We start from the raw sequence: 13,798 nt of genomic DNA, 5'->3' as shown, positions 1-13,798 counted from the left end.
GGGAGCGCGGCTCTGGCGCGCAGATGGCGTCCTGGAGGCGCGGAGGTGCCGCCCGGGGTTGTCCTCCTCCTGGCGATCGTGGCTCGCCGAGTGTGAGTGTGTGTGAGTGTGTGTGTGTGGACGGGGTGTCCAGGCGTTCCCGGGGCGCACGGAGCCCGGCTTGCCCTCGCACTCCCCCCCCGCACCCCCTCCCTCCTTCCCCCAGCCCGGCTGGGCTCCCCGGCTTGGCTCAGTCTGCGACTTCTCGGCTCAGCCGCGAGGAAGAGCGCGCAAGCCATTGGACAGGTCGGTGCTGGTGGCGGCTCTGGGGGAAGGAAGGTGGGAGAAGCCTGGAGGAGCGAGCGAGCGAGCGAGGGGGAGGGCGGGGGGGGACGGAGGGAGGGGGAGGGTGCCGCGGCGGCGCTGGCGAATCGCGAGGCGCCTTCCCTCCCGAAGTGTGGAGCTCCGGGGAGCGCGGGGGAGCGGGGCGGCCGCGGCGGCGCCTCCACCGCCACCAAACTTGGGGTTCGGCTGGGAACGGGGGGTGCCTGGGAGGAAGCACCGCTTCAGCCTGACCAGCCCTCCCTCTTGTTGTGTTGTTTCTTTGGATCGTGTTCTCTTTCCTGCCTTCGGACCTCAGCCTGCGGCCACCCCAAATCTTCCTCGGGCTCGGCTCTCCTCGCCCCCGCCCCGGTGCGCAGCCAGGACGCCCCGGACGCGCGCCCGGCGTGGGGCGAAGCAAAGAAGAAAAACTTGTCGGAGGGGTTTCGCCAGCTCCCACCCTCCCTTTTTTTTTTTTCCCTCGCCAAACCCGAACCTCGGGCCGGGGCCATCCCACGACGGGGGAAAGTTCCCCGGGCGGACTCTGGCTGCTGGGATTCGGACGAGGCACCGGCCGTCGGCTGGTGGAGTCAGATCTGTTTTGGAACCAGTGGCTCGGATCCCGGGCACTCGGGAGTCACCGTCTGCGGACACCCGGGGGGTGGAGAGGGAGGTCTGCCCGTGCGGAACGCAGAGTTTGTGATCCCGGGGCTGCCAGGGGCCTTTTCCTCCCCGCCGAGGTTGTTGTTTGGCCGGGGGCGGGGGGTGAGCTGGGGGGCGAGCGGAGAAGAAGAAGAAGAGCCGCGGAGGTCCGGGGAGCACTCGGCTGCGCTCTGCCTCGCCTACCCCGGCAGCTCGGCGCGCCTCCCTCGGGTGAAGTCCCAGGGAAATCTGTGTATTTTTTTTTTTTTTTAAACCAAAGCCTTCAGATCCCAACGAGCGACGCCTGTCCCCGGACCTCAGCCAAGTCGCCCCCATCCTCCCCGGGATTCCCCCCTCGCCCTCCCGCTCCCGAAAGCTCACTCAGGACGCCGGGAAAGGACTTGGAGGGGCCCGGGAGGGAGGTCGCGGCAGCAGCATGGCGCGGTTCCTGAGGGCCGAGCTGGCCGCCGCGGGAGTTGTGTTACTTTGTCACTTCTTCGGCGACCGCTTGCAGCTGGCCGGAGGGGCGTCGGGAGAGCGGATCGGGGGTGAGTACCGCGCACTTGGCGCTCGGAGATGGATTTGTGTGGTTCGCGTTGGCACCCCTATGTCCTACAACCCCTCCCCTCACCCCCCGACCCTGGCGCCCTGCGCCTCACCCCTCCGGCCCTGGGGAAAGTTACTGCAATTGTTCTTTGGATAAACTTGACAAGGGGGGAGCCTGGTGGGCTTTCCCGAAGCTTTGATGGTGGTTTTGGGGGAGCTTCCTTCACCTGGGCGCCAGGGGGTGGCACTGTCACCCTCCCCCCTAGAAATGCCCAGAGGATGCTACTGGGTAGCTGGCCACTCCGCGCGGTGCCTGCCCCGGGTTTCCTTTAAGCCGGTGCGTGTCTAGGTTAGTGTGTGCGTGTGTATGTGCGTGTGTGTGCGTGTGCGTGCGTGTGTGGAGCCGGGCAATGCAGGGCTCTCCCCACAACGGGAGACATTTCTTTGTAGTTGCCCGTCGTCCCCCCCCCCCGCCCTGGGTGAGCCCCACCAGCCCCTCTGCCTGCCTGGGGTTTGGCGACGTGCGGCGGGTGGGAGCGGCGGAGGCCCTCCCGCGATGGGCCGGGGCTGGGGAAGGCGCAGGCGGCGCGCTCTGGACACCCGTTCCCGGTCCCGTTGTCCACCCATTGGCTCTGCAAACAGGTCCGAATGTGCCCAGGATCCTCAGAGTTGCCCTGACGTTGTACCCCCCCTCTGGGATGTCCCTGCCACCCCTCCCCCCACCACCCCGGGTTCGCCTTCCGCCCGCCCTGGTGGCCGCTCCTCTCCCAGGTGTGCGGTGGGCCTGGTTGAGCCTCTGATCCTGGTGGGTGCTCACTGCCCTCCGGGGACCCCGCCCACTGCACGGCTCCCTGCCTGCTTCTCAGGTCCGCCCTGCAGGGAAAAGTGAAGGGGGAAACCGAGGCAGAGACGGACAGGGACAGGCATTTGTAAACTTCTTTAGACTTCCAGAGCGCGCATCACCTGTAGAGAAAAGGAAAATGACAGGAAAACTTCTCGGTTAGAGTATTCAGTCAGGGTGTGTGTGTGTGTGTGTGTGTGTGTGTGTGTGTGTGTGTGTGTGTGTGTGTGTGATTTGGAAGGACAGGGGACAGTTGAATGAGTGCTCGGACAATACTACATGTATCACCAATTATCAGCCCCCAGGAGTCTAAGACAGCTTTACCTGGGGAATTCCAGGTAAAGATGAGTCTCCAAGGAAATCTGAGAATGAAATTTTACCAGGTCGAGACCACTGGGTCTGCCTCTGGAGTAGAATTTTAAAGCGAGCACATTTACTTCCTCATTGCTCTGTTTATGATTAGAGGTGTGTGTGTGTGTGTGTGTGTGTATGTTGAAGAGGAAGGGAGGGATGATGACAGCGGTTACAAAGCTGAGAATAAAACAGACTTTCTGGATGTGCATTGTCAAAGGCAGTTTTCTTGCATTAATGGAAATAATATCACTTGTTTATTTCGTTTGGTACATTTCACTAATTGAAAAAATTACTTTGGGAAATATTACCTTTGCTTAAAAGGTGTAATAGGCATGTTCATTGAATTAATAACTGAAAGAACAATTTCACAATAGGTTATGTGTGTGTGTGTGCCAAATGCAACCTAAACTTAATTGATTTAAAAACTTTTTTGGCACTAGGAGTAAATGATGAATTTACAGTACAAAAATAAAAGAATGTTCAGCAAATATTTATTTTTTCTGAACATTTTCATTAATAATGCTATTTAGAATAGAATCCACAAGGCACATGCACACGCACATAGACATACACACTAAATTTTCCTATTTAAAGTTCTCAAATTGAGGATGAAATTCATTTCATTCCAAGAATGGACAGATAGTAAAAGTTTTTGCTTTGGAGAAAATTGCCAACATGAGTATATCATGCTTTTGAATGAATTCAATATATCTAGTGGAAATATTGTCTCAGAATTGAGTAAAATTGAGTAGTTTTAAGTATCTTAGCATTTTGATAGACTTTATTATGAAATAAAGTAGCTTCCTGGATGGACATCTGACTGTGGGAAGCGATTAAGTAGTTAGCCTAAGTAGTTAGCCTACTGAATAACAGGGTATAACAGGGTAAAACAAGCACAGTTATGGTTTCCATTGTAAAATGCCTTTTTAAAAAGTTCAGTATGAAGTAAAACGTGCAGTACCCTTGAAATTTGGCATGTAGCTACCAAGATTTTTGCTACAGACGTTTGGCAAAGAAAACACATCTGATTTCATAACAAGAACGTTTTGTTAGGCATTACTTTAGTAATTTCTGCAACTGCTTTTATTGCCACCAGAGGGCAGAGAGACTGATAATTTCTTCTACTCTATACTATGTGTTCTAGAGACAGCAGTTTATGCTTAGCATATCATTTATAACATTTATGTTGATTTTAGCTGTTATTACTCTTGTTGGACATTTTCATTGTTTTCTGCTTTTGTTGGAGTTAGACTATTCAGATGGAAGCATTATTAACTTTTAGAGTTTGTTATGACATTATCATTGGTGTAAAATTTCTCTTCATAGAGGTTGGACAAATATATTGTAATAGAAGTTGAATTCCTGAATGTTTTCTGCAAAGAAAAAGATTTGGGTCAAGTTACTGCACAAATGACAGATTGATTATTTTTATCTATCAATGACTGTGATTCTATACAATAATATTTAAATAGGAAATGTGAGATATTTTTCCTTTAGAGAATAGTTGCAAGTTTGAGCCTGAGTTCTTCAGTTTGGTTTGAGACTTAAAAAAGATCTAGAATATCTATACCAGAGCTAAGAATGTTCAATCATGCAGGTTTAGAATGATTATAGTCAGGACACTCTTTCCCGTTTATTTAGTTTGGATCTCTGGAGTAAATATTATCAGGGCCTATTCCTCTTCAGGGAGAATGGGTTTGAATATGACTTAGTAATGGAGACAGTAGCATTCTTCAAACAGGTTTGTTCCCTGAACAAAAAAAATAGTTCCATACTGAGGTGCAGGAAATGTGTGTTAACATAATTTTGCCTAAGTTTGTTTTTCTTTCTAAATGATGTCTCTTATTGCACAAACGTATTTGAGAAAAGGAATGAGATGATCAACAAGTGTTTTATCTAACGTCATGAGACCTAAGCTTTTCAGCCATTTCCCCACCATAGGAAAGTTTCTGTTTCCAGGATGTCAAAACTATGGCTACATGCTCTCCACAACTTCTCCTCTGTGTTCTGGAGATCTCTCGCTAAGGGTTTCCTGAGTATGAGCCACTTCAGAACTCTCCTGGCTACTCTGAGCGTGTTCCTCTTCTTTCCACCCCTGACCTTCCTTCTCCAAGTCCATCTCTGCCCATCCATCCATCCATCCATCTACATTTTGCCCTTTTGAAAGGACTTTATTTCAAGTGATACTTCCCTAGAAGTGGTCCTGTCATCATGGTGCCTTCTTAAAGGCACTTAAAGGAATTGCTTGACTAGAGTTTCTGCATATCTGCATTTCTCTCTTTGTCTTTTAGAGTGGATCTTGAATTCTTGAAATCAGGGTCTGCGATCATTTATATCTGAATCAGCTGCAAGACCGGCAAAAACTTGTTGTCAAATCGAAGGGAATGCCATAGAAGTGTAGTTCAAGCTAGGTTATTGACTTGAATGCTGTCTTGGGAGACTTCTTAATAATTCTCACTCTAGAAGTTTTTTCAATCAGTAAGATGGAAGTGAATGTAAAAAACTAGTTTCATAGACTAATAGTTCAAAAGCAGAGCACTGAATCAAGATATTTACCAAACTGTCCTAAATCTCTGGCTATATACTCACTTTAAGCCTTCTATCAATAGGCAAAACTTAAAAATAAAGCAACAACAACAACAACAACAACAAAAACACCAAAAAAACCCCACTCTCCACCGTTCTCCTATATTGCTTGGTTTTTTTTTACTACATATTCACTCTTTAACTAAATTATCTAAATATCTTAAAATCTTTAATATCTTAAAATACACTATGGATAGATGATGATGATGCAAATGGATAGATGGACAGGCAAACATACATATATATATCCATCTTCATCATCAATATCTGTCGTATATATAATCTATAATCTATATAATCTATAACCTATATAGATTATATATATATGATAGCTGGATTATATACACAATGAGGGGAATGCTATTTATTTTCAACAGATGTGTAACCTACTGAATAATTTTGTTTCTTTGTAAAGTTCCTTTAGAACTGAACTATCCTGAAACATGCTATCAGCTTACATTTTAATAACTTAAGCTTTTACAGCTTAGTCTTTCGGAATTTGTTTCGGTCACTGTTGTAAGGCTGTGGAAGAGGATGTGTGCCACGCATTGCTCTCAGAAGAGCTAGAAGAAGTAATGTGGAGATTCAGATTTGCTGTAATAATGTTTCTTCTTTGAACTGATTTGTTTTGTTAATACCTTCTAGACATATGACTTCATTTGTGTGTGTGTGTGTGTGTGTGTGTGTGTGTGTCTAGAGATCAAACTTATAGCTTGTTACCTTTTAAGAGTTGGATTTTTGAAAGCCTTCTACAAGTTGACATATCTTCTGGCCTACTTTTTTTTTTTTTGGTCCGGTTGTGGGGCCTGAACTCTTTGCCTCGGCACTGTCCCTCAGCTCTTCAGCTCAAGGCTAGCACTCTACCACGAGCCACAGTGCCACTTTCGGCTTTTTTTTTTCTTATGTGGTGCTGAGGAATCGAACCCAGGGCCTCGAGCATGCAAGGCAAGTGCTCTACCACTGAGCCACCTTCCTAGCCCTGGCCTACATTTTTGCACTAGTTTACCTATGCTTTTTGTCTTACTGTTCCTATGTGCTGTGGTTTACATGCGATTTGTTCCTCATATTGAAATTTGGTCCCTACTGTAACAATAATTGAGAAATGGTAGAGTCTTAAAGAATGATCCGGTCACCCAGGCTCTGGTGGCTCATGCCTGTAATCCTGAGATCTGAGGATCGTGATTCAGAATCAGCCTGGAAAGGAACATCTGTGAGACTTTTATCTTGATTTAATCACCAGAAAACTGAAAGTGGAGCTATGGCTAAAAGTGGTAGAGTACTAGAGTTGAGCAAAAGAGCATAGTGACAGTCCCCAGGCGCTAAATTCAAATCCCATGACTGACCCCCACCCCCACCCTCCCCCCCAAAAAAAAGAAAAGAAAAGAAAAAGAGTGATCAAGTCAGTAAGAGGACCCAGTTCCTCTAAGGACCAAGGGCTGAGCTAATTATTTTAAGAGCATGATGTTAGAAAGCCAGGCCGCCGCTCATAGTTTATTTTTTCTTCCTCTTGGTCTTCTCTTTTTCCTTTTTGTTATAACACAGTATAAGATCTGCACCAAAAGCCAGCAAGAGGTCATCAACATGCACTTAGATTCTCAGTCTCCAGAACTACAAGATGTATAAACTTCTTTCCTTTATAAATCAGCTAGACTCAGGTATTCTATTACATCAACACCAAATGGACTAAGATGCTAGCTTTTAACAATGAAGATTTTACCTTGTATTTATTTCAGAAATGAGGAAAGAAAAGGTAAATAAAATCTAATCACTGTCATACTTACGGATATATATGAATAAGTTGTTTTTTGGCTTTCTCTTAATCTGGTGAATTACAGTCCTTAGGTTGTGTTTTCTGTACATTCTTCCTATGGTTTGATTTTCTGTAGAGCACTCCATTTGGAGAGGCCTTTCTTTTCTGAGGTTCTCGTGCTTCCCCCCCCCCCAAGATTCTTCTCAACTCAGTAGTTAACAGAGAATGAGTCTTAGAAAGGATGTGATTATTAAGATGATCCTTATACTATTGATGATGTTATGCACTACCTGTGTAAAATACCACAGGAGGATCACAGAGAATAGATGCATGCCTAAATATCCCACTTTGTGTTTAGAAGCATGCAGTGAACACATTTCATGTTTGTTCTTTTGTGTATTTTTGTCTTCCTTTCCTTAATTAAAAAGGTGCTATGATACGGACTGTGGATACAGATTGGTGTATGTAAGCAGAATGAAAAGTCTTGTATACAATTAGCATAGACTGTTAAAGACTGCCTATCTGAACACAGAATCAGACTTGAAACTGATTTGAATCCTTTCTGCTAATGGTGATTCAAGGAGATTTAAGCACTGGTAGCTTCTTTCACCCAATAAACTAAAATAAGCTTTCCTCGTTTCTGCTTCTTGTAACAGAAGAAGAGTGGCCCTTGATTTTTGTCAAAACGGGGCCATTGTGTACTTTTCTCCGATTTGTTTTGATTTGGATGATTCTGTTTACTTTTGCTGATCCTAATTCTCCCACTCAGTTGATTTGTGCAATCTTCCTTGGATGGATAATTAATGTTGTTATGAGCAGGGTGGTCGGGGTGTCTTTGTATACATCTCTTCCTGTTTGGGCAGTTTCTTAGCTTACATGTAGAACTAGCATTCATGGATCTTTTAGGCTTGTAAATGTTCTGCTATAAAAAAGAATCCCTGGGGTTAACCCTGTTAAGAAATATACTTCAAAGATAGAAAAGGGAAAACCAAAATTACCCCTGTACTGATATCACGTGGTCTTAATTACTGTAGCTTTACAAAAACTCTTTGTATCTGATGAGACAAACCCATCCTCCTTGTTCTTGGGTTTCATATGCTTCCTGTCTCCTTGTAGATTCTTTGCTTTTTCATATCCATTTTACAATATGTGTTTCAGGTTTTGCTAAAACTTCCTGTGAGCTTTTGGCTGAAATCTTTTTTTTTGGGGGGGGGCGGAGGGGAATGGATGCAATCTATTGTCAAAAGTTCAATCTCTAAATAACTGAGAAATGATGTAACTTCTTTTCCTAAATAGATAGTAGCCAGAGCAAGTACCACAGCACTTCATAAAAGTTATTAATAGTGACTATTTAGCAGTGACCTTTTGGTGTTGAAATGACATCCCCAGATCGAGCGTTAGTGTTATTTCCTAATTGCACTGTCCAATGCACCAGACACCATAATTGTGGTTGTTAGGAACTGCATAGGGGATCATAGGTTAATTAAAATTAACAGCTCAACTTAGAGAAGGAATGTTCATTTCTAATTTCTCAGGAACCACCCCAAGGGAGGGAGGGTTTGTGAACGCCTAGAAAAGAACACATGGGCATGATGATATTTATGTGTTCCTTGAAGAACTTATGTCTGGTTTCTAAACTTCCAACTGAAAGTTTGCTTTATTTTAACAAACAGCTCTGCTGAAAATAGTAAAATCCCCTAACTTTAGATTTCTCCTTCAGGGGCTGGGAAGGTGGCTCAGTGGTAGAGTGCATGCCTTGCAAGCATGAGGCCCTGGGTTCGATTCCTCAGCACCACATAAACAGAAAAAGCCGGAAGTGGCGCTGTTGCTCCAGTGGTAGAGCGCTAGCCTTGAGCTGAAGAGCTGAGGGACAGCACCCAGGCCCAGAGTTCAGGCCCCATGACCGGCAAAAAAAAAAAAAAAAATAGATTTCTCCTTCATGCTTACCCATTAACAAATTAATTTCAACTCAAGGGGAGATGTACATTGAAAAAGAGTAGACTTGAAAAATCGCTACCATTCTGAAGCTAATAGAATTTATCATTTTATTTAGATGCAATAGAGAGTTTGAACTTCTTCATATCAGCACGGTTTATGACTGGCTGTTTCTCTAAGATGCGTGCACAGTGATCTGAGCGTTTTTTAATCAGAAGTAATTTGGACAAGCTGGGCAGCCGGTTTTAATTCTTTGTTGTTTAGCCTTCATTATCTTTTTAACATCTGTTGCTCATTTCAGATATTTTTGAAAACAAGCATGATTCAAAGTCATTCTGCAGATGATAATCTCATTGTCTGGACATTGCAAAACAACCCTATACAGGAAATCAAGATTTGAGCAACCTCAATTTTGCCAAATTGTTTTTTGAGGGGGAAAAAAAAACACAACCAAAAACATTTGCTGAGGAGACGCAGCCAATAAGGAGCTGAGTTCTTAGCGAGATAAGCACTGGTATGTGACTTTTGATGGCTTGTCTCTGTCTTTACTTCCCTTAAAACTCAGCCACCATTCCATTTTCCCCTGGTTTACTTCAATAGAACCTGGTCTACTTTTAAAACCCTTGCTTCCAAATTTGTCCTTCTAACACTCAATCTTCATTCCAAAAGATTTTTTTAAAGGATCTTTATATCTTTATATTTTTTATTTATTTATTTTAGTTTCTTTTGATGTACAGAGGGGTTACAGTTACTTAGGTCAGGTAAAGAATACCTTTCTTTTTGAACAGTATCACTCTTCCATCATTCTCTCTTAGTTTTTTTCTCCTGTCCCCATCCACAAGTTGTATAGTGCATTTTTAACATTTTAGCTCATAGCACAGATTGTGTACATTGATTGCAAAAGGCTGTTTGTACTGTGAGAGGTTCGTGACCATCTGAGAATGGCCCACACTTTGTCACTGCTTCTAGGTACAGGAAGCCATCTTTGAAATTTTGTTGAGGGGCTGGGAAGGTGGCTCAGTGGTAGAGCACTTGTCTTGCATGCATGAGGCCCTGGGTTCGATTCCTCAGCACCACATAAGCAGGAAAAAAAAGCTGGAAATGGTGCTGTGGCTCAAGTGGTAGCGCGCTAGCCGAGCTAAAGAGCTGAGGGACAGTGCCCAGGCCCAGAGTTCAGGCCCCACGCCCAGATCCCCCCCCCCAAAAAAAAAATGTCTGACTGAAATTTTGTTGAATGATAGAATCTGAGACTGTGTCCAGATTTCTCACTAGGTCAGATTTTTGTTCATGCTTTCTATGTATCCTTTTGAATACTTTTCCCAAACTATACATTCTTAAATGACAATCTGGATGTTGACAGCCCATACCATACCTATAATCCCAAGCTACTCAGGAGGCCTGAGATCTTAAAGATCATGTTTCAAGGTCAGCCATGGCAGAGAAATTTGCTAGACACAATCTCCAGCATAATCAACACAAAACAGGCCTGGAGGTAAAAAGTGCAAGGGTCTGAGTTCAAACCCTAGCTCTTTCCCCTAAATAAATAGTCAGACAAAAAAGAAATGTATAAACAAGCTAGAGGTTGAGTGACTGATACAAAGTAAGGGAAACTGTCTCATGCTCTACTACTTGAGCCACAGCACCACTTCCACTTTTCTGAGTGGTTTATTGGAGATAAGAGTCTCATGGCCTTTCCTGCCTGGGCAGGAACTGTGATCCTCAGATCTCAGCTTCCTGAGTAGCTAGGATTATAGGCATGAGCTACCTGTGCCCGGGTTAAGAATCTGTTTATAAAGGATGAAGTATCCAGTTCCAGGAAGTATCCAGTTACATTTAGAAGCCATAAAGAGCAGAAGAAATAATCATCAGTTTTATAAAAAGTAATGTTAAATATCTAAGCTTTGTAAATTTGAATAACATTTAAAAACCACAATAGGATAAGATTTTAATCTTCTATAATGATTACTAATGCAGTAACTTGAATTATCTGATAAAACATTAAAATCAGTTCTTCGCTTCTATATGGAGAATTTGATAATTTTTAAAGGTTTGTGGATAAACAGTGAATTACATAAAAATTATAATATGAAATTGGTATAATCAGCCTTCTAGATATCTTAGACCCTTAAGATACCGATTAATGGGAAAGTTTTCAAACATTTATTTTCTTTCAACAAAGTCTAAAAGATATCAGTACTGAGCTTTATTGGGATCCTCTTTGAGGAAGGTTGTGAGCTTTGGTCAGAAGATTTCAAATCCTCAATTATTTGCTTTTGTTATTTTGAGAGCATACTTCTCTCAACCTTGTCTTTGTTCACCTTGGAGTATTCTACACATCATCCCATCTTCTACACTGATTGTAAGGTCTGAACATTGGATTGTTTTTGCACTATAACTCTTCTCCTCTCATAATATTAGCAACCTTCCTTTAAGTAGAAACTTCCTCCTGCTATCTAGGTTGTCTCCTGCTTCTCTTGCTATAGTGCCATACTTTCTCAGGAATATCAGCATATGTGCCAAAGATGGCTATGCATTATACCTATTTGTCTTGCACCTCAAGTCAATTAGTCCTTCCTTGGGCATTGCATACTGTGGTGGTTTGAATCATAATTATCCCCTAAAAACTTATGTATGGAAGGCTTGGTCAGACACTGGTGGCATCATTTGAAAGTGATAAAATCTTTTAGGGGTTGAGAAACTAATTAATCAGAGTTGTGACCTTGAAGGGTATTTGGGGACCCTAGCTCCTTCTCTCTCTCTTTTTTGCTTTCTGGTCACCATACAATAAGGAGCTTCCTCTGCCTCATGCTTCCTCCATGATGTTCTGTCTCTGCATAGACCCCAAAGCAAAGGAATCACATGACCTTGAGTTCATGTAAGGGACAAATCAGAATAGCAGGAACAGGACCTGTGGGAGGGACAAGTGTCTGTCAGAGATATGCATGATGGGAAAGTCTCTTGGTCCACAGCATTCAGTTGTCACCTAGTTGCTAAAAAGATGTGTTGGAAGTGCTCTACCTTTTTATAAAATAATAACTATGTGCAACTTTCCAGTGCTGAAAATTATGTCAGGTTCTTGTAAAAAAAAAAATCTGTAGAAGTTGGAAATGGCACTTTGAGGAAGCCTATAACCCAGCACTTCCCCCAGAGTGGTGAATACTGAGGTACTGAGGACGCTGCCATTAATAATGATGATCTATTAATTACTGATATCTCCACATTTCATATTGCCAGGTCTAGGACCTGTCATCTTGGATTAGTCACAATCATGTGCAATGGTGTGTTGGGGGTTTAAGAAGTCTATAGTGCAGTCAGAGCTGTGTGGGGCCCATTCACAAGGAACGCCCTGAAGCAGAGACCTTGGGAGCCACACACAGGCTCTGACTTGCATGCCTGAGTCCTGCTTCTCTTATTCCCTATCCTCACTCCTCCCCCCAGGAACAGCCCAGGGCAGAACTTGGATTTGAAGAACATTATTCCAATAAAACAGGCATTTAAAGAACACTCAAGGAATTATGAGTATTATATTTAAAAAAAAACCAAATTCATGTGTAAAATGAGAAGAGGCTCTCAGAAACAGTCTCATTTTCTTGGCCTGAGTTGAGGACCTAAAACGAAATTCTGCTGTGTCATCCACTCTGGAGCAAGAAAAGGATACTTTGACCTTGTTAATGAACTTGCTTCTAGAGATACAGACACCACTGTGGGGGTTGCACAACTCCCTTGGATGACAAGTGAACTTCTTAGGGAAGAAAGAAATCCTATGTGCTACCTGCAACTTAGTAAATTTATCTGAAAAGGTAAGCCATAGATGTGTGAGAGAGCATTAACAGCGATCCTGAGATTTCATCCAGGAATGGAAGATAAGACCTGCCAAAATAGAAACAAATCCAGATGTTTTTATTTTTTTAAAGATCTTTAAAATTATCTTTTAAGTAGTTGTACAAAGGAGTTGCCATTCAACAAAGCCGTTTATGAATGCATTGCAATTTGATGAAGCTGAATCTTGAAAGCCCAGAATCATAGGGACATACCTGTGATTCTAAGTTCTCAAGAGACTGAGACCTGGAAGGTTGAGGTTCAAAGCCAGCCTGGACAGAAAAGTCTGTGAGATACTATCTCTAATTAACCAGCAAAAAGCAGGGCTTGGAGGCATAGCTCACATGTTACAACACCAGCTATGAGTGAGAAAGCTGAGAGCACAAGGCTCTGAATTCAAGACACCGTTAAAAACAAAAAAGAAATGGCAGACAAGCTAGAAGGGCATATAGTCTGAGAAGAGTTTTCTAAAATGGAAACTTGGGGCTGGGAAGGTGGCTCAGTGGTAGAGTGCTTGCCTTGCATGAATGAGGCCCTAGGTTTGATTCCTCAGCACCATATAAGCAGAAAAAGCTGGAAGAGGCTCTGTGGCTCAAGTGGTAGAGCACTAGCCTTGAGCTGAAGAGCTGAGGGACAGCACCCAGGCCCAGAGTTCAGGCCTCACGACCAACAGACTGACAGACAGATAGACAGATACACACACACACACACACACACACACACACACACACACACAATAAAATAAAAATAAAATGGAAAGTTGAGTTTCTTTCTGGGCATGGGAAGCAGGTAGTTGATAGGCAGTCTGGGAATGAACTTGCCTCCAAATACAGAAAACAATGTATGGAAGAATGTTCCTAAGAACAGGATCATAATTCTCACATAGTACAACCTAACAAAATAGGTTTTGTTTTATCATCTATGAAAAAAATCATTGTGACATCTAACAAAAGAATTAAGAGTGATACATTTTATGTAACCTGAACCCATGAACTCTCACAAATACAAAATTTTGTTGGAAAGAG

At 43.4% G+C, this 13,798-nt stretch overlaps 1 protein-coding gene across 1 annotated transcript in view; it reads left to right on the top strand.

Annotated features, from left to right (window-relative positions):
* Positions 1-1,359: 1,359 nt before the first annotated feature.
* Positions 1,360-13,798, top strand: part of Plxdc2 (plexin domain containing 2) — a 394,422-nt gene continuing 381,983 nt past the window's right edge. Inside the window, exon 1 of the mRNA XM_013014718.1 lies at positions 1,360-1,490. Within this exon, the coding sequence (XP_012870172.1) occupies positions 1,379-1,490 (112 nt within the window). The 5' untranslated portion in view covers positions 1,360-1,378. The remainder of the gene's footprint in view (positions 1,491-13,798) is intronic.

Source organism: Dipodomys ordii, unplaced genomic scaffold (genome assembly GCF_000151885.1).
Source record: "Dipodomys ordii isolate 6190 unplaced genomic scaffold, Dord_2.0 Scaffold24, whole genome shotgun sequence".
NCBI classification, from domain to species: domain Eukaryota; kingdom Metazoa; phylum Chordata; class Mammalia; order Rodentia; family Heteromyidae; genus Dipodomys; species Dipodomys ordii.
Note: the sequence above shows the minus strand (reverse complement) of the source record. Positions and strands in the feature narration are given on the sequence as shown.